Here is a 20,166-nt window from a genome sequence, read left to right on the forward strand (position 1 = left end):
CCAATGATTTAAAATCTCCCCACAAAAGGGGTGCCTGGGAGGCTCAGTAGGTTAAGCATCTGACTCTTGGTAGTACTTACCAAGGCCAACCTCATGTTGACTCACAGTGCCGTTTACCTCCACCACCTCCACAAATCAAGCTAGATTAGATTTCATATTGTTAAGATGTCAGTACTACCCAAAGCAATCTACAGATGCGATGCAATCCCTATCAAAATCGCAGTGACATTTTACAGAAAGAGGAAAACCCATCCTAAAATTTGTATGGAATCCCAAGGGATCCTGAATAGCCAAAACAATGTTGCCAAAGAAAAACAAAGTTGAAGGACTCACACATCCTGATTTCAAAACTTAACTACAAAGCCGCAGTAACCAAAAAAGTACAGTACTAGTATAATGATAGACCAATAGAACAGAATAGAGAATCCAGAAATAAACCCGGGTATATATAGCCAAATGATTTTTGACAAGGATGTCAAGACCATTCAATGAGGGCAGAACAGTCTTTTCAACAAATGGTGCAGGGGAAACTGAATATCCACATGCAAAAGAATGAAGTTGGACCCTTACTTAACACTGCATGCAAAAAACTAATTCAAACCAGATCAAAAACCTAAATGTAAGGCCTAAAACCATAAAAACTCTTAGAAGAAAACATACTGTCCTATGGTAATAGGGCTTCATGGTGCTGGATTTGGCAATGATTTTTTGGATATGACACCAGAGGCATAGCCAATAAGAGAAAATAGACAAATTGGACTTGTGACAATTTTCAAACATTGTGAAAAAAATCAACCAAACAAAACCCATCAAATGACAATATCTACAGACTAAAAAGGGAACCAACAGAATGAGAGAAAATATTTGCAAATCATATATCTGATAAGGGATCAATATCCAGAGTCTACTGAGAACTCCTAAAACTCAACAACAACACAACACAAAACAACACAATTATTAATGGGCAAATCACTTGAATAGACATTTCTCCAAAGAAGTTACATGAATGACCAATAAGCACAGGAAAGATGCTCAGTATCACTAATTATTAGGAAAGTGCAGATCAAAACTATGAGACTATCTCACACCAATTAGGATGGCTTCTATCAAAAAATCCCAGAAAGCAGCAACTGTTGGAGAGAATGTAGAGAAACTGGAATCCTTGTGCACTACTGATAAATGTAAATGGCATAGCCTTTGTGGAAAACAGTGTGGTGGTTCCTCAAAAAAAAAAAAATAGAATTGCCATTTCATCTAGCAATGCACTTCTGGGTCTATATAAAAGGTTTGAAAGCAGGGTCTTGGAGAGGAATTTGTACACTCATGTTCATAACCGCACTGTTCACAATAGCCAAAAGGTGGAAGCAACTCAATGTGTATCAGCCGATGAATGGATAAACACAATGTGGTGCATACATACAACAGAATCTTTTTCAGCCTTAAAAAGAAAGGAAATCCTGTCACATGCTTTAACATGAACAAAACTTGAGGACATTGTGCTACATTTAATTACCCAGTCATGAAGAAACAAATACTGTATGTTTCCACTTGTATGAGATACTTAGTAAAAATTATAGAGGCAAAAAGTATAATGGTGGTTGTCAGGAGCTAGCAGGTAGGGAAGATGGGGAGTTATTAGATATAGAGCTTCAGTTTTACACGATGAATTACAGAGATGTATAGTGGTGATGGTTGTACAAAGACCACTGAACTGTACACCTGAAAAATAGGATGGCAAATATGTGTTTTACCACCATGGACAAAAACCAACCACCAGATGCCCTGTAATCTATCATTGCCTGGGTGCTTATCCTTATATATTTATTTCCTCTCTATACCCTAATCTAGACCCAATCATATCCCCCTGCAGGCCTCTCAAACTTCTCTGCCACCTTTAGGATGCATGGTCCACCATCAGCAAATTCCACATAACTTCACCTCCTTCTCTGAACATTTGCTTCTCTTGCTTGCTTTTACCAAAGCTTGGATGTCTTCTGTGATGATACCATGTTTTCCCCCATGCCTTCCTATGGAAATCAGGATAGAATAGGTGTCCTCTTTGCCCCCATGGCCATTTCCGTCACAAACCCCAGCTCCTGTGAAATGCACACCATCAGACCATTCCAATACACTAGTAGCCTTGGTGCCGTGATCCACCAACCTCCTAGTCTCTCTCTCTCCTTCTTGAATTATTTTAGCACCTGGACCCTTGTATTTCCTTTTCACCATTCTTGCCAACTTCAACACTGGCAAAGACAATCCACCCAATGCCTCAGCCTCTTGTAACTGAGCCTCCTGTTTTGATCGTACCTGAGATGTAATCCATAGAGGTGACTGAGGGACAACATGGAAAGGTCAATGCCATTGGAAGAAGAATTTATTATTTACATTTTCTGAGAGGAGGGAGCCCATCATGCCATGTGAAGCAACATGGGAAGTAGCAGGGTCAGTAAAGAAGCAGAAGGAGCACTTAAGTAGAAAGCATGGTCCAGAGCCTCGACTGTGGTTTCCATGGGAAAGAATGGTGAGACAGGGTAGGGAAGTTCAAGGAAGTTAAGGACTGTATAGTTTGAATAATTCTAGCAGCCTCTGGGTTTACAGGGATGGTCTCTGGTTGTCCAGGACTGGACCCAAGGTCATTCATTTAGGGCAGGGGAAATAGTGGGGTGGTGTGTCAGAGCTGGAGGAAATGGTGAGGGGGTGGGTAAGGGCTCTGGGTTGGTTGGTTTTCCATGTGAAAGATATGTTTATGGTGGAAGTAGAAAAGGCCATTTTTTCTCTCTAGGAATTAGCTAGTCCTGGGAGGGGCAGACTTTCCAGGATTAGCAAGGCCCCTAAATTGTCAAAATATCATTAAATATGGAAAATTAAGAAAAAAAATGAGTCATACACCTCCTCAATTCTCAGTAATCTCTTTCACCTCACCATAGCCATTGACTCCCACAGTCATACTCTTGACCTTGCCATCACCAATATTGACACCACCTCTGAATTGTCCATTTCCAGCTTCCTTCCTTCTAATCACCACCTCCTTATACTTACTATGGTATAACAATCCTTATGTTCCACCGGGGCACTGATCTTGCCACTCCCTCCTTCTGCAAAGGGCTTAGAAACAGTGCTAAGTGCCCATGGTAGCCACCATTTCCGTGGTAAGCACATCAATCATTCCCGCAGGCCCTCACCATCCTCTAGCATAGAGTTCATGGTCCATCACTATATAACCACCTCTTTGCAAATGAATATCCTCACCTCCCTCGTTCATTTCTCCCCACTCTATGCTTGACTGGCAAACTCTACCTCTGGCTAGACCCTCAAGTATCTGTCCACCCGTCCCTGCACCTGAGCACCCGAACATTATAGGAGACAATCACACAACTGTACTAACTATTCTCACACTATGTTTTTGACCCAGATTTCAGATGGGCACTCAACATGGTCCAACAATCATTACAATTTCTTGGTGGGTTCTTTCCTCCTTTTCAGGTGAAAATTTCATATCTTTTCTGCTTTCTTCAGTTTCCTCACCCTGTCCCCCCTACAAGAGTGTATGTATATCAGTGTACTTCATGTGTCACCAAGGAAACAAAGAAGCAATCAGGTAAGAACAGCCTCATTTCCCACTGTGAACTCACTAGCCTGGGCCCACTAATCCCCGCTTCCCTTCCTCCCTGCCTCCAGCTTTATTGAGATATAATTGACATATAGCATCTTGTAAGTTTGGGGCACCTGGGTGGCTCAGTTGGTTAAGCATCTGACTTCAGCTGAGGTCATGATCTCACTGTTTGTGGGTTCAAGCCCCACATCAGGCTCCACATTATCAGTGCAGAGGGATTCTCTCTCTCTCCATTTCTTTCTGCCCCTCCTCCACTTGTGCTTTCTCTCTCTCAAAAATAAGTAAATAAGTCTTTTTTTTAATTATGTAAGTTTAAGGTTACAACGCGTTGATTTGATAGCAGCTTTATCTTGTTACAGTGAACAATTGCTCCTAATCCTACTCCCATTCCCGCCCTGGACCCTATTCCCTCTCACCAGTCAAGGAATTCTTTCCTGGGGATCCCCTCTCTCTGGTATCATCAGTTTGTCTCTCTCAATGACACTCTCAATATAATATTTCTCAGTGAGATCATTATCATATAAATATGGCGAACAAAACAAAACCTCTCCTAGACCCCATCCTTCACAACTAAGAGGGCTGTCTGTATTCCTGGGGGTAGAATTGCCAGATCATATAGGAACTCTGTGTTTAACTTTATGAGGAGATGACAAACTGTGTTCTAGAGTTGCTGACCCATTTTATACCCCCACCAGGAAAGTATGAGAGCTTCAGTCTCTCCACATCCTCTCACTTATTATTTTCTGCTGGTTTGTTTTGTTTTCATGGCCGTCCTAGTGAGTGAAGTAGCATCTCATTGTGGGTCTGACTTGTATTTTCCTAATGATGAAGGATGCTGAGCATCTTTTTATGTGCTTTTTGGCCATTTGTGTATCTTCTTTGGAGAAGTATCTATTCAAGTCACTTGCCCACTTCTTTTTTCTTTTAAATTTTTTAATGTTTATTTATTTTTGAGAGAGAGTGTGAGCAGGGAGGGGCAGAGAGAGAGGGAGATACAGAATCTAAAGCGGGCTCCAGGCTCTGAGCTGTCAGCACAGAGCCCAATGTAGGGCTTGAACCCACAAATCATGAGATCATGACCTGAGCCGAAGTCAGACGTTTAACCTACTGAGCCACCCAGGAGGCCCAATTTTCCCACTTTTAAGTTAGGTTGTTTTTCATTTGGTTGTTGAGTTGTTACAAGTTCTTATATATTCTGGAAACTAGGCCCTTATTATATCTATGATTTGCGAATGTTTTCTCCAATTCTGTGGACTGTTTTTTCACTTGCATGATAATGTTCTTTGATGCCCAAAAGTTTTTAATTTGATGAAGTCCAATTGGTCAGCATACTTTTAAATACATTAAAAAAAAACACATTTTATTATGGAAATTTCCAATCATACATAGAGTGGAGCACAGGATAAGGAACGCCCTACTAAACTGGTCATGCAGGTTCAACAACTACCAACATTTTGTTGATGGATGTCTCACCTATGCCCCTGGTTTTTGTTTTGATGGTGGTGGTTTTGTTTTGGCTGGAATATTTTAAATATTCCTGTAAATACTGCAATATGCATCACTAACTGATAAGGACTTTTTGGTTTCCATAAATATCTTCCTTCATCCCACCTAAAAAAAAATGCACTTCATTAATATCACTTAACATTCCATCAATAATCAGATCTCCCGAGTTGTCTCCAAAGTGTCTTTTTTTTAATACTCAGTGATCTGTTGACTCAGGATCCCAACAAAAGGCACATCTTGCATTTACCTGCTATGTCTTTCACATCTCTTATTTTGTAACTGTCTCCTTTCCATTGTTTTTGATGCCATTGATTTGTTAGAAAGACCACATCATTTGCCATACAGATGGTCCTACATTCCGAATCTAGCTGAGGTCACATATCAAAGCATGTGATAGCACCATGTACATACAAAGGAATGAGCAGCCAGAGTTGGTGGGTCAGAACCAGAACAGATATCAATAATAATAGCTACTAGCTAGTTGGTACATGCCGCCCTGGCCACCGTACATACATGAACTCACTGAGTCCTCACAATAACCCTAGGAGGTAGGTGGTACTCTCATCTCATGTGATTCATGAGAACACTAGGCCCAGAAAGGTGAATGTGCCCAAAGTCACACAGCTAGTAAGGGGTAGAGCCAGGATGTACCCCCAGGAGTCGAGCGCCAGCATCTGTGCCCTGCATCATTGCTAGATTTACAACTGGTCACAGAACCCTTCATGACAGAGTTTCAAGAACAAGATTGAAGGGAGACTCCAAGTCCTGTTCAGGGGCATGTGATTTGAAGTGGCCCCCTCTTTTGTCGTGCAGAGGAAAGTGTCTAGGAAACTTCTAGGATTACAAGATAACATGGTCCTTTGAGACAGATATTATCCTCACTTTACAAATGAAGAATCAGAGGTCCAGGGCTGGTGACATCCTTTACGCAAGCGCCCCCTGCCTCCTAAGAAAGGTCTCTTTCAGTCTCCCTACACACTGTTTCTGGGCTGAGGGACCAACCCAGGTCTGGGGGCAGCCGCACCAGATCTAGGTTCTTCTCTAGTGTCAGTAGGGTTATTTCTGCCAGCTCCAGAAGGGGCTGCTGGGCAAGCCTGAAACAGGAAACACCGAGACCCCAAGGTGTCTCCATGGGATGCTACACACAGAGGGTTAGCTAGGAATCAGGTATGGTCCTGACTGACCATTGCAGCTGGTCCTTGCATGGTCAAGAGCCCTGCAGAGAGGGCGGAGCTGATGGTTTGTCTGGAGACACAGCAGTCCACTGCCTGCTAGCCATCCTAAACCCCATCCCGATGCCCACAGGCTTCTGGGGTTCCTTACATCTTTATCTTCCCTGGCAGCCACAACTTTCCACCCAGGACCTAAGCCCTCCTCCCTCCTTGGGGTTGGTAGGGAAGGGCTTGGATGGAAAAGAAAGTTGGACAGAGGTCAGACCCACTTGGGAGCATGGGCACGACCGACTAGATTGAATTTGTATGAAGGCAGGAGATGTAATGGGCAATGTACAGGAACAGGAGTCCTGTGCCATACGGTGCATGCTAGGTGCATTTGAGCTGGGCATCCTGCTCAAGCTAAATGCCTCTGTTTCTCCATCTGTAAGATGGGAATAATGTACTTCATGTGTCCACAGGTTTTTTTCCATAAGGGCCAGATAGCTAAAATTTTAGGCTTTCTGGGTCAGAATGTCTTTGTCCTGGTTAGTCAACTGTGCCCTTCTGGGAGGAAGCAGCCACACGCAACTTGTCAAGAAACAGGCATGGCTGTCCTCTAATAAAACTTTATTTACAAAACAGGTGGCAAACTGGACTCGGTCCCCCCTCAAGGACCTGACTTACTTGCAGCGCTGCTGGGAAGATGAGGTGACAGGTATGACGCTGCTCTGTGGGCTGTACAGCAGGGATCACTTGAGAGGAATGGGCCATTGGGCAGCTGCTATGGCAATAAAATAAAGCCCAGAGCAGACCACTGGTGGTGAACACTTCCAGACAGACAGCAAAGGCCACGGACCTGGCAGTCAGGTGGGCTTGGACTCCGAGGACAACTCAGCCCCAGGTCACCTCCTGACTCACGTGGGTCCGCTGTTTCTTGGAGGACTAAACAGGCGACAAAGGCTGTTCAGAGAAGGTTCAGAGAAGGAAGCTACAGCCCGCGCGCAGCACTGCAGAAAGCAAAGACCTTGCAGGTCCCAGCCCCGTCCCAAGGCGCTCAGTCGAGGAGGAGCCTCCAGCTCCAGTCCCAGCCGCCCGCGGGCTAGGCCCCGCCCCATGCCCCGCCCCGGACGTCCCGCCCCCTGTCCCGCCCCCCCAGCCAGCTCTGCGCCAGGCCCGCCCCCTGGAGTCCCCGCCCTCAGAGCCCGGGCTGGCGCTCAGTGCGGTAGGCCCGCCCCGCGCACGTGTCGCGGTACTCGGCGGCGGCTGAGGTGAGCGCACAGAGGGGAGGGCAGGGTCGTGGAGCCGGGGACGGTCCCCTACCCCAGGGTCCACTCCTGCAGCGCTTTCGAGCCGCGTTGCGCAGCCTAGGGGCCCGGGATGGACGTCCGGCGGGGAGCCCTTTGCAAGGGTCTCGCGGCCCCACTTCGCTCAACCTGGAGCGTGGCCTTGGCCCAGGTAGGCCTGGGAGCATTGGGACCTTGGCCAGGACCCTTGCTTTCCTACCCTTAGTTTCTCCATTGGGAAAATAGGCCCAAGTGATGTGCCCCCTTTGGAGTTTTTTGTTAACAGTAGGCCAAGCGGTACCCCACGTTCTTGTTTGTAGCCACTTACTTGCTAATTAAACACATTTCAGAGGCAGGAAGACAGTAATCTTCAACCAAAGCAAAATAATTGTGAATTCTTGCTGAAATATTTACAGATGAAATAAGAGGGCACCCAGGATGTGTTTCAAAATAAACCCATTGGAGGAGGAATGTGGGTGGGAGAAGAGAGGAAACAAGATTGGCCATGAGTTGGGTGAAATTGTCTACTTTTGTATATATTTGTAATTTAGCATTAAATTTTGTTCAGAAAAGAGTTTGTGGTGTTCAGATGCTGTGCCTCTCTGTTAGTCACTGCTAGGGCCAAGTACTGGGTAGCAGAAATTTATTTTCTCAGGATCTGGAAGCTGAAAGTCCAAGATTAAGGTGTCAGTCAGCATGACGTTTCTTGTGAGACTGCGCTCACTGCTTGTAAATAGTCACCTTCTGGCTTGTGTCCTCTCATGGCCTTTCTTCTGTGGCTGCTGTCCTCTTAAGGACAGCAGTCATATTAGATGAGGACCTACCCTCACGACCTCAACTTAATTATCTCTTTAAAGACCCCCATCTCTAAATACAGTTACATTCTAAGAGACTGGGGGTTAAGACTTCAGCATGTGAATTTGGAGGGAGCACAGCTCAGCCTGTGATACTGCCACTTTGCTAGTCTGGGGTTTTGACCAATTTACTTAGCCTGTCGTGCATCAGTTTCCAACGCTTTAAAATAGGGGCAGTAGGAGTGCCTGGGTGGCTGATTCAGTTAAACATCCAACTCTTGACTTCAGCTCAGGTCACAGGCTCAGTGTCATGTGTTCAAGCTCCATGTTGGGTCCTGAACGGGGCATGGAGCCCTACTTCAGAAATAAATAATTAGGGGCAATAGTAGTAATTAGGTCATGGAGTTGTGAGGATTCAATTGTTGGAGAATATATATAAAGCTCCAAGAATTGTGTCTAGCATATAGGAAGTACGCGATAAGTTGAACACAGGTTTTACCTATAAATTAGTGAACATAAGGCTTCACCATGGGGTGAATAGTGGAATGAGGCATTTGAGGACTGGGTGCCACGCCTAGCCATGGGAATAAAAGTAATAATTATGCATTAGCACAAGGGGTGTCTGCTGCCATCCCAGACCAATGATTTTATGTGTGTTCCTTCATATACTCATTGCAGCTACCCTTGTGATGCCGTTGTCCCATTCCTGTTTGACAGGTGGGGAAGGGGACGCAGAGAGTTGGAGTTTGGATTGGGTCACTGGCTCTCGAGCTCATGCTCTAACCACCTTGCGGTATTGCCTCAGAGAAAAAGGGTGTGGTCCTGGGACATGTTCAGTCTGCTGGCAGACCCAGGGAACTATCGACTGACTTCTCTTTTCCTTGGCTCAGGTTTACAATGGTGACAGTGCTCATGGCAGGTCCCCTGTGGCGAGCTGCGGCATTTGTGCAGAGACACAGGACAGGCCTGTTAGTGGGATCCTGTGCTGGCCTTTTCGGGGCCCAGGTCTCACACCACCTATTCCCAGATCCTGTGATCCGATGGCTGTACCAGTACTGGCCCCAGGGCCGGCCAGCTCTGCTCTCCCCAGAGCTACAGGGGCTCTTCCAAGAGGTGCTACAGGACATTGGTGTCCCCGCGGGCCGTAGCTATGAGGCTTTCACTGCCTTCACCTTCCAGCCTGTGAGCGCTGGCTTCCCGAGGCTCCCCACCGGGGCTGTCGTGGGCATCCCAGCCAGCTTCCTGGACGGCTCATTGACCAAACCCAATCACCCAGTGGTTGTACACGGGCAAAGAGTGAACTGGCAGAGCCCAGCAGGTGCCCGGCTGAGAGATGCCCTGACCCTGTCCCACGATGCCCAGAAGTTCGCCTTGGCCAAGGAAGTGGTGTATCTGGAGAGCAGCGTGGCCGTCCTACAGGCTCTGCTGGCCCCAGCTTGCCTGGCAGGAACCTGGGCACTGGGCGTGGGTGCCAAGCATGCACTGGGGCTCTATGGAGGCCCCATGAACATACGGGCTGCTTTCAACTTGATGGCAGCAGTGGTGGGCTTTGTGGCCTATGCCCTCTCCACAGACTCTCTCACGCATGCCCTGGAAGCCTGGCTGGACCGCCGCACGGCCTCCCTGTCCCTGGCCTATGCTCGTGGTGGAGTGGAGTTCTATGAGAAGGTTCTGTCCTGCAACACAGCCCTGCGCAGCCTCTTGGGCACCCCTGGAGAGAAGCTGTATACGCCCAGTGGGAACGTGGTGCCCAGACACTGGTTCCGTGTCAAACATTTACCCTACACGACCCGCCGGGATTCGGTGCTGCAGACGTGGAGGGCCACACTCAATGCGGGCCGCTCCTGAGGGACTCGTCACAAGGACAGGTGCCACCCCTGCATGGACTACCCTGCCGTTGACTTTGGGGGGGAGGGTTCTCTTGGTGCCTCCAGACTCACTCCGATAAATCAGACTTTGGAATTAAACAGCCTAGATTCTATCCTAGTCCACCACTCGTGATCCCAGTGAGCTTGGGCAAGTCCCTTTGAATCTGAGCCTTGGTTTCCTCAGCTGTAAAATGGGGATGATGGAAATCACTGGGCAGGATTGTAGGGGCGGTGTGAGCTATGAACGCAAGCACCTGGCCAAGAGGACATCCTGTGAAGAAATGGGGTGTCCCTCCTTGGTGTTTGAATCCCAGCAGGCTGTGGGAGTCAGGCCACATCTCCCCACTAGAGGTGTTTACAGGACGTGAAGAACCACCCCATGGTTTACCTGGTGGCCTAGTCCCAATTTTCTTCTACTGTGGTAGACGTCAAAAGCGGCCCAGGAGAGAAGCCAGTGTGGCCCTGAGAGGCTGGCAAACGGGGGAGCTTGAGAGCTTTAAGAGTGACGTGTCCAGTGAAGACAGCGTGCTCAGACAGCCCCTGGGCCTGAATGGGAGAGGAAGTGTTGCTGGAACCTGGCGAGACCTGTGGCCGCAGGAAGAGGAAAGAACAAGCCATTGCAAAGCTGAGGCCCTGCGGGGAGGGAGCCTGTGAATGCACGGTCAGCGCCTGGGGAGGAGAGGGCCCCTGGGGGGAGGCGCAGGGGGAGCTGGTTTACAGGGGTGGGAGTGGGCGATGGGCTGGGCCTGGTGTCCCACTCAGGACCCAGGAGGATGCTGCAGCTTTGCTCTGTTTGTTTCCCTTGGGCCTTCTAGTGACAGGTGGAGCAGACCTCACTTTTAGTCCTTGGACAGGAGGCCCCTTCCCAGGGAAGGTGGGACAATTGTGGCCAGCACGCCAGGTTTGTTTTTATTATTATTATTTTTATTAGTGTCGATTATATTTTCCCTGGAACAGTGGAAGAATTCGGGTCTGTTGCCAAAGTAGCTAAGGGCAGAGAGATCAGGCCACACCCACTTGGAAGCCCGGAAGCCCACTCGTGTTGGCTGACAGTTCCCAAGGGAGGCTAAATGGAGTGTGGGCAGGGTGAGGTGGCTTGTCTTCCTGCTGTGTCCTTCACGGTGGCTGGAGAGGGGCGCTCTGGCTCACTGGGCTAGCCTGTGGGCCCCCGCGTCCGGCCTGGGCACACACTTGAGTGCGCAGGTGGAGGGATGAGTCTGTGAGTGGGTGAACACACATCCACTCTGGGAAATACCTCTTCAAGGGTCCCCTCAAGTTGTCCCTCAGCTGCTGCCCCCGTGTATGACTGTGTGATCTGGGCTGGAGACACGTGGTTTGGGGTCTGGATTTGGTGAGCTCCCTCCAATGACCACTCCCCACCCCAGCTACTTTCGATACTATAGGAGCAGCAGCCCACACCCCCAGAACAGTCCTGCACAGACTTCGAAGTAGGCAACAGAAGGCTCCATCAACACACCGAGACATACACGTACACACACACACACACACACACACACACACACACATACACACAGCTGGAATGTAGGAAAGGGAGCCTCAGCCATGCCATCATTGGCTCTGCCCATTCCTGACACTAGCAGCCCTGACTCATCCCCATCAGCCAGTATCCATGGCGCCATGTCCCATGTGGCCATGCCTGTGGCGATGCATGCACGTGGACCCCTCATCCCCAAGTGTGAGTGTACGTGTCACAGGCTGGGGCTGGAAGAGATGTGTGGATCCCCAGTGAGGCCTCCTTCTCCCTGCACCCCTACAGCAATGTTTAGAGGGCCTCTCCTGTGTACTGGACCCCGTGCTAGGGTCTTGGAACCCGTTTTCATTTATCCCCAAATTAGAACAGGAAGTTGGTGATGTTACTTCAATTTTACAGGCAAGAAGATAGCACAGAGAGGTGAAGACATGGGCCCCAAACCACAAAGCTTTGACAGAACAAGGATTCAAAGTCAGCAGTCTGGCTCCAAACCCTTGGTTTTCATGGTCCTGGTTATCCTGAGGATCTTGTGGTGTAGACTTGTAACCTCGACAGCCTGTCTCCCCTGCAGGTTAGAGGTGACTTCCCAGCATCACTTCTCATCGAGAGAAAATGGTCACTAAGCAGAGCTTTCTGGAACTTCCAGGGGAGGCCGTCTCAGCTAACTGAAGAGGAAAGGGCCACCCAGTTTATCATATTTGGCGCTGAGGTGAGAATGGAGTGAAAGGACCAAGCTTTATAGGGACCTCAGAGGCTCCACTGAGGACAAGGTTACCTTAGGAAGCAGAGAGAGGTCACAGAAATGGATGGCCTGCTGTGGGTTCAAATGCTAGCCCTGCCACTTTAGCAGAGTGACCTTGAACAGGTGCTTTCACATCTCCATCCCCAAGTTTTTTATTAAATGGCGATATTAGTATGTAGCTTACAGTATTTTGATAATGAAAGTGAAATAAAGTTTACAAAATGTGACACCTGGTAAGAGTATATAGTAAACTTTAAAAGAAGGTTGGTTTGCAGGCGCCTGGGTGGCTCAGTCGGTCAGGCGTCTGACTGTGGCCCGGGTCATGATCTCGAGGTTCATGGGTTTGAGCCCCACGTCAGGCTCTGTGCTGACAGCTCGGAGCCTGGAGCCTGCTTCGGACCTTCTCTTTACCTCTCCCCTGCTCATGCTCTGTCTCTCTCTCTCAAAAATAAAATTAAAAACATTTTGAAAAATTAAGAGGATTGGTTTCCTAAATTTACATGCTCGTAAGTGATACAAGGATAGGGTGCTCAGGCCTTAGAGTTGCCACCCAAACACTAGCAGTTCCTTGAGACCAGAACCCTCCCGGGGAACTCACTGCTGCCTAGTACAGGTCTGTGCTTAGAGTGTTTCGGAGTCCCAATGAGGGCAGTTCCTTAGCTGAGTTGCTATCAGTTGACAGCTTCAGGGAAATTACATGGCAGCAACTGAGAGCAAAAGACCCATGTCCCTTTGTGTAGATACGAGGTCAGAGAAGAGGGCATTAAAATGGGAGATAGTCTTACACCTGCTATACTGGTCATTTTAAAATGCTGGAACATTCCGGTTTAGGGCGGTTGCTGTAAAATTGGTACAAGCCTATGTCTTGGTGACATTCGTAGTAGACAGGCTCCAAAATGGTCCCCGTGACCCCCACTCCTGGTGCTCTTGGCTTTGTGTCCTCCTCTCCCTTTACTCCCCTGGTTCAGAACAGAATACAGCAACATTCAAGGGGTTATCACTTCTGTAACAAGCTACAAAAGATTGTGACTACTGTCTTACTAGCAGTAAGCGTGTCTTCTCAGATGCATGCTTTGATGAAGCAGGTTGCCATATTGGAGAGTCCCATGTAGCAAGGAAGTAAGGGCAGCCTCTGGCCAATGCTGGCTAAGAACAGAGGCCCTCAGTCCAACAGCCCACGAAGACCTGAATCCTGACAACAACTGAGTGAGCTTGGAAGCTAATCCATCCCCAGTTGAGATTTCAGAAGAGACGACAGCCTGAGCCAGCACCTGTGACGGACTCTGAAGCAGAGGACATAGCTAAGTTATGCTTGGATCCCTGGACCACAGAAGCAGTGAGACAATAAGAGTGGGTTGTATTAACCACTTAGTTTTATGTAACTTTTTGTGTAGCAGTAGCTAACTAACGTACATGATTAATTAACAATGGTTTGGGGCACCAGGGTGGCTCAGTTGAGCATCCAACTCTTGATTTCAGCTCAGGTCATGATCTCAGTGGTTCGTGGGATGGAGCCCTGTATTAAGCTTTGCACTGACAGCACAAAGCCTGCTTGGGATTCTCTCTCTTCCTCACTCTCTTCCCTTCCTCTGCTCGCATGCTCTCTCTCTTTCTCTCTCAAAATAAATTTTTTTAGTTGACATTAATGATTTTAGAAAGCAACTTGGCAAAACTTGATATCACAAAACTGTATCTTTTGATCCAATAACCTGAAGCCTAGAAACTTATCCTCGAGCCATGACCTAACAGAAACTAAATAGTGTATGCCCAAAGATGTACATAAGGACATTAGCTGTAATCCTTCAAAAAAATAAAAATAAAGATAATGGAAATGTTGAACAGCAATGACTTAGGAAATTATGGTACATCCATCTGTTGAATTTTGTTTGGTCACCAAAAAGTATAATTGTGAAGGTAATGATAGAAATGTAGAAATATTAGTTATAAATGGCAAATCTTTAGAAAATATAAAGTACTACGTGCCTGATGATTGCAATAACGTAGCCATGGGAGAGACTGGGAAATTCACAAACTTGAAAGTAAATCTGTTCCGGGGGAATTTGGAATGACTATGCATTCAATAAATGTAAGGACTTACTGCTATATGTACTTGGACATGCATATGAAGGCTTACTCAGAGCAGTCTGTGGGCCCCTGCTCCCTCTCCCTACGTCAAGGTGACAGATTCTGCCGCCACTGCTTTTGGCTCTGTATCCTTGGGGTGTGGCCAACCTTCTGTCTGTCAGTTGCTGTGGCCGTCCTGAAAACGTGCTGCTCAGATCCGCGGGGAGCAGAAGTGAGTGACAGCCGCAGCTGTCGTTTCTCTAGGTCCACTGCCACATTCTCACTGAGGCCGTGCTTCTCACAGGCTGCTTCCAGCCAGTGGCTAGTCCGGTGTCGTACTAAGGCAGGGCCGTTCCAGTGAATTGAGGGACTTTCCCAGTGGATGACTGGGGCTCCAGGACTCCACTCTAGTCTGGGCAGGTCTGTCTTAGGTCCAAGTCCCTTCCTACCCAATCCTCCTTCATCCCTCACTCCCTTCCAGGAGTCATACCTGCCTCGTGGCACAAAAGCTCCCCTCCACCTCCTGTTCCCCACCCCTTTGCCCTTCATAGGCATTATCCCCCTGACCCATGTAATCCTGTCTTTCTGTCTATTTCTCAGAGGACCCGAACTAACAAGATTACTCCCTTGCTGAGTCAGGTGCACCGTGAGGTCCTGGGGTGCTTGCAGCCCCGCAGAAGGGCCTGTCTGACAAGTAAACCTTCAGTGACAGCACGGTGAGATTGGTGCAGTGAAGGCCCGTGAGGACCGGCTTGGCGACCACTAATTTTTTTATGCGCGACGTGGAATCTTATTTCAATTGCGCAAAGTCTGTGTAGGAAACATAAATGCAACCATCTGATAAAAATAGCAGAGAATTGAAAAATCCAAGAAAGAAATACACATAAAAGCATGAGAATTCAACATTCATTCATGTTTCATCTTCGGTTCTGATTGGCACTTGATGCTCGCACATTTCAAAACAAACCTTGAAATCGTGATAACTGTTCTGAAGACATTTCAGCCCCAACATGAGATCCGTGCATTCAGTTGGTTTGCAGTTGATTTGCTCTCCAGGTACATAGTGTGTAGTTCAGATCTGTCATGGGGCAGATCACGGTGTTGAGGAAAGAAGTCCTTTCCTTTCATTAGAAAGGATCCCTGAGCACTCAGGTTAAGCCATGCAGTGTATAAGAGCATGCCAACCATCCTAATGGGCTTCCAGGAAACATATTTGCTTTTCCTAAGTAGGCTTTACGCCCAGTGTGGAGCCCAACCCGGGGCCGAACCCACGACCCTGAGATCAAGGCCTGAGCTGAGATCAGGAGTCAGACGCCTAACTGACTGAGCTACCCAGACACCAACAAGGAACATAACTTTTATAAAGAAAATAACTTAAGCTTCTGTTTCCTATTTTAATTACTGAACTCTCTAACAATGACAAACTGTCACCTCTGACAGTAAGTGTATACAGTGATTCAATCCAACTTCTTAGAACACATTTAGCAATCTGGGGTAATGAAAAATGATGGAAAATATGATGTGATTCAACACTGGTTCTTTTTGTCACCTGACACAGACATCGTGTTAATGTTAGACCCAGGCACAAAATGTTTAGTAAGTAAACAAGTTTCCTTTTAAGAGCTAGCATTTTATTGTAGTTTTTTATCTTACTCCGTACCCAGGCACAAAAGGTTTAGTAAGTAAACAAGTTTCCTTTTAAGAGCTAGCATTTTATTGTAGTTTTTTATGTTACTCCGTACCCAGTATCCTGTCTCTACCAGAGGCTATTTAACTTAACCAACAAAAATGACTTCTGACTGACTTTATAGGGAACGTAAACACTTCCATCATCCAACTGTTTGAATAACCGAAAGAACGATAATAAAGATGAACACGCCTCCTATTTCTTATAGAAAATAGTACTTAATACTTGCTGCATCTTCACTGCCTGACAGTGAATAGTCAATAGAGCAAAGAACTGTTCACTTGAATTATGATAGCTCATCCTTCAGAGGTTTATCTAAAAATGAAGTTTCTACAGAAACCGGAACTATTTGAACATGGAAAAAAAATCCCTTCAAACCTCTTTGAAGCAGTAATGGCTGCAAATTTGAAGCATTTGGACAATGATGCCATCAACAGCTCTGTCTTAGGAACTAAGATTAAGACATCTAGACAGCAGATGACAACGGATTGTTTCTTCAGGATTTCAGTAAAACTTCTGATAATCAAAGATTTCAGAGCAAATGTGATGCGTTATGTTTCAAGCATAAAGAAAGATGGAGAGAGGCTGGGGGTGTCTGCCTGGCTCGGGGAGCATACAACTGGCTCTAGATCTCATGGTCTGGACTCTGAGCCCCATGTTGGGGCTAGAGATTACGTAAAATAAATAACTTTTTAAAAAAGAGAGCCTGGAGAATTTTTGATTTCCAAAATTGTCCCCCCCCCCCCAATCTACCATTGTAACATACAAGACTTGTTCCCTGTTTTAATCTTAGGAGTTCCAAAGAAAAAGGAGTGGATCACACACCCATGTGCGTGCATGCACGGCCATGTACATGCACACACACTGTAAGTAACCTAATTTCTTCCCATCACCTCACTTTATTAAAAGAAAATGCTGCAGAAGTCACCATTGGTCTCCCTTTACCTCATGATCTCTGTGACCTTACTTGCTGCTGTCATTGGTACTCCTTGTATTTCAACGTAACAAAACCCAAACGTTCCTGAACCCTTGTTCAGGACACTAGGTGACAATAACTTCCAAATGCAGGGGCCAAATGTGCAGGTCCCACAGTAAGATCTAAATCATTCGAAGCTCAGAACCCTGTTTCTGACCACGGTTCTCAGGACAGAGGGAACGCCCGGGAACCGGCCAGGGGGAGCTACTGAGGGCTGCCAGGGCAGGGCATGCCCGCAGGAGCTGAGTCCTGGGGAGGCCATGCTACAGGGCAGCCTGCCTACAGAAACTTCCAGGGGGGAACTTAGAGGAAGAGAAGAATCCTGCTCTCCTCCCTCCAGAGCCCTCTACTGACAAGACTCAACTTTGTGCCTGTTGGGGAGAACTATATAAAGGGTCCCTCTATATTTTCTCAAAGCAGGTGGTGAAGGATGCATTCATTAGAGAAAATAAATGGATAACTGGTCCAATGGCTCAAACAGCAAAACCTGGCATGGCTGGCAGAGTGCAAGCAAGGGTGCAGGAGGAGATGAGGCTGAAGGGGCCTGGTGGGGACCAGAGGGTACAGGGCCTGGCAGGCCATGGCGTGGGGTTTAGATTTTATTCTGGCCGCACTGGGGAGCCTTTGATAATGCTGCAGCAGGAAAGGACATGATCATGCTTGGGTCTTAGAAAGTGACTTTAGTGTGGACAATGGGTTGAGAGGGCCAGACAGGAGGCAGAGAGAGCTGTTGGTGGGGGAGGGGACCTTTAGTAACAAAGAGGTGATGGTGGTGGCCTGAGCTTGGCAGTAGCCATGGAAATGAAAAGAAGCAGGACTCGGGTTACATTTAGGAGGGAGTACTGATGCAAGTTGGTGGTGGGCTGGATCTGGGGGTGTGAGGGAGGAATGTCAGAAGTCAAGGGTCAGGAACGTCCCCCAGTTCCAGATTGGCACTTGGGGTGTCTGGGGGGTCCCCTCTGCCTTTTCTCTGTCTGCTGCAGAGCTCACAGACATCAAGTCCCATTCTCTTTCCATCTCCTGGGATATCCCTCCTCCTTTATTAACTATGCCTTTATGGAAAGACTGGTGGTGGTGGTGGTGGTTGAAGCCTTTTGGTCCACGTGATGCCTGAGAGCTCCCGGCTTGAGGCAGAATGAGTACGAAGACCTGAAAAATGTTCTCGAAAGCATCCACAGATTGTTCAGGACAAAGGCCAGTGGAGGCAAGTAGCAGGCATCCATACCCCACGTGGAGGGACAAAGGGAGGGGGACAGGCATCAATACCCCACTTGAGGGGATGGAGGGAGAGGGACAGGAAAGAATTGGAATCAGAGTCCGGGGAGCCCAGGGTCCTCCGGGACACTCTTGGCCAGGGCGTGAACCCATGGCTGCCTCTCCAGCCAGCCATTGACTTCAGAACCTAGGTGAAGACAGTGGCTCTACAACTTACTGCCCTGGGCGTGTCACTTACCCTCTCCATACCTCAGTTTCCCCCATCTATAAATAGGAAATACGAAAATGCCTGTCTCCTGGGTTCTTTTGAGAATTTAATAAATTGAGGGCACCTGGGTCACTCAGCAGAGTGAGCGTCTGACTCTTGATTTTGGCCCAGGTCGTGATCTCATGGTTCATGGTTCCAAGCCCCTTGTCGGGATCCATGCTAACAGTGTGGACAGAGCCTGCTTGGGATTCTCTCTCCGTCCCTCCCTTGCTCGAACTGTCTCTCAAAATAAATAAATAAACTTTATGGGGCGCCTGGGTGGCTCAGTTGGGTAAGCATCTGACTTCAGCTCAGGTCATGATCTCACGGTCAGTGGGTTCAAGCCCCGTGTCAGGCTCTGTGCTGACAGCTCAGAGCCTGGAGCCTGCTTCAGATTCTATGTCTCCCTCTCTCTCTGCCCCTCCCCCACTAGTGCTCCGTGTCTCTCTCTCCCTCTCTCTCTCTCTCTCTCTCTCTCTCTCTCTCTCTCTCTCTCTCTCTCTCTCTCTCTCTTCTCTTCTCTTTCAAAGATAAGCATTAAATGGGGCACCTGGGTGGCTCAGTCGGTTAAGCCTCTGACTTCGGCTCAGGTCAGGTCTCACGTTCGTGGGTTTGAGCCACACGTCAGGCTCTGTGCTAACAGCTCAGAGCCTGGAGCCTGCTTCCAATTCTGTGTCTCCTTCTCTCTCTGCCCCTCCCCCTCTCATGCTCTGTCTCTCTCTGTATCAAAAATAAATAAAGCATTAAAAAATTTTTTTGAAAAAAAATAAACATTAAAAACATTTTTAAAATAAACTTTAAAAGTTTTAATCAATTGATACTTGTAAAGCACTTTGAATGGCGCCTGACACAGAGATAAAGCTTGGGAAAGTTGGATATATTTTTATCCACCAAGACACAATGGTTGGGACGTAGCCCCCTCCGGCCCCATGTGACATCTTTAGAAATGTCCAATATGGCCCTACACAACGTCCCCAAGCCCCTGGCAGAGTCTTCCTGGCGCCTGACTCCCCCACCAGCCCAGGCAGCAGGACCCCATCCCCTCTTAGTCCCAGTACCCCACAGTGCTCAGCTAATGTGGGCTGAGTTCAGGACTGAGGCGAGATGGAAGGCGGGGCGCGAGGAGCGGGCACACCCCAGAGGTTCAGCTCAGCCCATATTTCCTAGGGGGCTGATGGGGAAGAGGCTGCTGCAAGGCCTCGACTCCAGCCCTGATGCCTGGATAAGGCACCTCGAGGGGGCACCCAAGACCTGCAGCACCTTTGACACGGCTCCTGGCAACAGCCATCCATTCCCAGGTCCTGATCCAGCCTGGTGGCCCCCGGACTGTCCCGGGCTGGCCCCTGGAGCAGAAAGGGGTCCCAGCCTTGAGGTCTGGACCCCATGCCCATGTGGCTGTGGAGGTGGCCTGCTACAAGCTCAGAGACCCCGCAAGAGAGCCAGGCCATAGCTGCCCTGGCCCTGGCCTCTCAGTGCCACCTTCTCACCTCCGCAGACCCCAGCTTCCTCCCTCTCCTTGCTC

At 48.0% G+C, this 20,166-nt stretch overlaps 1 protein-coding gene across 3 annotated transcripts; it reads left to right on the forward strand.

Moving 5' to 3' along the window:
- The first annotated feature begins 7,494 nt into the window (after nucleotides 1-7,494).
- TMEM177 (transmembrane protein 177) lies at nucleotides 7,495-12,769 on the forward strand. 3 transcript variants are annotated; one of them, XM_029933025.1, is made up of 4 exons: nucleotides 7,530-7,731; nucleotides 9,244-10,882; nucleotides 11,037-11,122; nucleotides 12,285-12,769. In XM_029933025.1, the coding sequence occupies exon 2, from the start codon at nucleotides 9,251-9,253 to the stop codon at nucleotides 10,199-10,201; it is 951 nt and encodes a 316-aa protein (XP_029788885.1). In that variant the 5' UTR covers nucleotides 7,530-7,731; nucleotides 9,244-9,250; the 3' UTR covers nucleotides 10,202-10,882; nucleotides 11,037-11,122; nucleotides 12,285-12,769. The 3 variants fall into 3 exon arrangements, with proteins under 3 accessions (XP_029788884.1, XP_029788885.1, XP_029788883.1); XM_029933024.1 differs by having other exon boundaries at nucleotides 7,495-7,544; nucleotides 11,037-12,769; XM_029933023.1 differs by having other exon boundaries at nucleotides 11,037-12,769.
- The last annotated feature ends 7,397 nt before the right edge of the window (nucleotides 12,770-20,166 follow it).

Source organism: Suricata suricatta, chromosome 3 (genome assembly GCF_006229205.1).
Source record: "Suricata suricatta isolate VVHF042 chromosome 3, meerkat_22Aug2017_6uvM2_HiC, whole genome shotgun sequence".
NCBI classification, from domain to species: Eukaryota; Metazoa; Chordata; class Mammalia; order Carnivora; family Herpestidae; genus Suricata; species Suricata suricatta.

What these genes read in the sequence shown, in the direction of transcription:
- TMEM177 (XM_029933024.1), top strand. Translation starts at nt 9,251, where the DNA reads ATGGTGACAGTGCTCATGGCAGGTCCCCTGTGGCGAGCTGCGGCATTT.